This window comes from Triticum urartu, chromosome 2A (assembly GCF_056163025.1).
Source record: "Triticum urartu cultivar PI428250 chromosome 2A, HENAU_Tu73, whole genome shotgun sequence".
Lineage (NCBI taxonomy): Eukaryota > Viridiplantae > Streptophyta > Magnoliopsida > Poales > Poaceae > Triticum > Triticum urartu.
Window position 1 is genome coordinate 91,140,198 of NC_141874.1, and position 2,086 is coordinate 91,142,283.

Genomic DNA, 2,086 nt, shown 5'->3' on the forward strand with positions numbered 1-2,086 from the left:
TTGGGGTCGGAGCCGTGCGGTAAGGAGGCTGCGAGCAGCCTCGGTCAACGCCTGATCCCACGGTTGGCTAGCACGGCGGCGACCGGTGGGTACGTAGCCGGCGGCGGCGGCGGTTGGTGGTACCGGAGAAGGTCTTCTTGAGCATAGAGCCCCTCGCCTCCCACGCAGCGCGGTACCGTCTTCGACTCGAACTCGGGAATACCTGCTTGACTCAAACTCGGCAACTCGTACGGTCGTGCCCTACAGTATAAATGCGAAGTCTAGGGTCAAAACTTACACGTCGATTGATTTCGAGTTGCCGGCTCTGGCTGCGGTCCACCGAGTACGATGCGCATCTCTTTGCCTTGGGACGTCGATGTCGATGGTCTACAATCACAAGTCTATCCATTTGCAGTGGGACGTCGTCGTCTCAGCGAGGCTGATGGCTGCTGCTCCGGCAGCATCCTGGAGATCCCCAATGAGATGCTACAGGAAATCCTGATGAAGCTGCCGACCAAGGACGTGGCCCGGTCCTGCTGCGTCTCCCGGCAGTGGCGCAGCGTCGTCAAGGACCCCTCCTTCCGCAAGCTCCACGCAGCGAGTCATGCCGCGCTCTCTGCAGAGGCCGAGTTCTTGCTCCTATCCGGTGTACTATGCGAGCTCAGCCAGAGCATGAAGACGGGCGTCTTCAGCTTATCCTCGGACAAACCCATGTGCTTCATCGCCAAGCCCCACAGCGACGGCCTCGTCAACATCTGCAACGGCCTCCTCTGCTTCGTGCTAGAGGACCGAAAGGGTCAGGCGCCGGCGGTGGTGTGCAACCCCGTCACCGGCGAGACGCTGGCGCTTCCCACGGCCCCTCCGCTCAGCAACAAGAACCATGTGTATTTCTTTGTCTTTGGGTTCAGTCCGCCCACCAACGAGTACAAGCTGTTCCGCTTCTCTTTTCCGCCATACTCGTACTCCTCTGAAGAGCGGGTGGACGTGAACGTCTACACCTTGGGTGACGCCCGCGGGTGGCGCAAAGACTCGTTCCTCTCACCCTCTCGCCCACCAAACAGAAGAAACAGCATTTCGGCGCCAGTGATGATCGATGGTAAACTTCACGTGGTCACCAAAGGCTGGAATGCACCCATGGGAGAGGAGGCTGCCGGAGTACTGGTAGTGGACGTGCCTGCCGAGACGTGCCGCGTTTACCCTCTCCCAAACGATCTCGTGACATATCAATATGATAATCCACTGGCCTTTGAGCTGAAGGGGCGTCTGTGCCTCGCCGCACACATGGTCAGCGGTGGTCGCCCCAAGGCCATCCGCTTCTGGGTCATGAGCACGGAGAACAAGGAATCGGACAGCGAGAAGGAGCCGCACTGGGATTTGCACTACAGCTTCTTCGTGGAAGTGGAACATCCCTTCAACACCCGAAGGCCGTGGAGCAGGGTACCGTGGAGTGCGTGGTTTCAATATGAGACACTCTGCTACACGCGCAGCGACACCTTGCACAGGTATGACACGAGGTCGTCCATTCCTGACCACGGTCGATTGCTACAGTGGAACAAACAGCTCCAGACGGCTACAATATCATACGAATGGCGATGGATGATCCGTCGGGGTTACCGTCCCACTCTGCTCTCGCCACGCGTCTTTGAATTGCCGCCGTCCCAAGACGAGACGATGATGGACATATGCTCCTAAGGAATTGTGGTTTATCCTAAGTTTTTTGTCTGGGTTTTCTAATTAAATTTTGAATAATGTACCAGGATTGAAATTTGTACCGTGTTTGATTATTCTGTACCACCATTTTGCTGCTGAGCATGAAAACAATTTTCGAACATCCTTTAGGCCTTGTTTGGCACAAGCTTTTTTTCAGCCCCCAAGGAGTTGGGGATTGTAGGGGATTTGGTGATCCCCTTCCCTTCACCAAATCCTTTGAAATCCCCCACATTCCCTTGCACATACAAATATTGTTTCACAGGGGGGGATTGCCTTAATTTGTACTACTCCCTCAATTCTAAAATATAGTGCACCCGCGTTTTTCGAGGTCCAACTTTGAGCATAAATTTAACCAGCGAGACCAACTGCGGCAGGAGAAAAAAATTATATAATTGAA

The 2,086-nt window shown here is 54.8% G+C and overlaps 1 protein-coding gene across 1 annotated transcript; it reads left to right on the forward strand.

The window, feature by feature from the left end:
* Positions 1-327: 327 nt before the first annotated feature.
* Positions 328-1,788, forward strand: LOC147983991 (F-box protein At3g07870-like). Its single transcript, XM_087540940.1, has 2 exons — positions 328-1,481; positions 1,737-1,788. Exons 1-2 carry the CDS (start codon positions 328-330, stop codon positions 1,786-1,788), a joined length of 1,206 nt encoding a protein of 401 aa, XP_087397066.1.
* Positions 1,789-2,086: the final 298 nt, after the last annotated feature.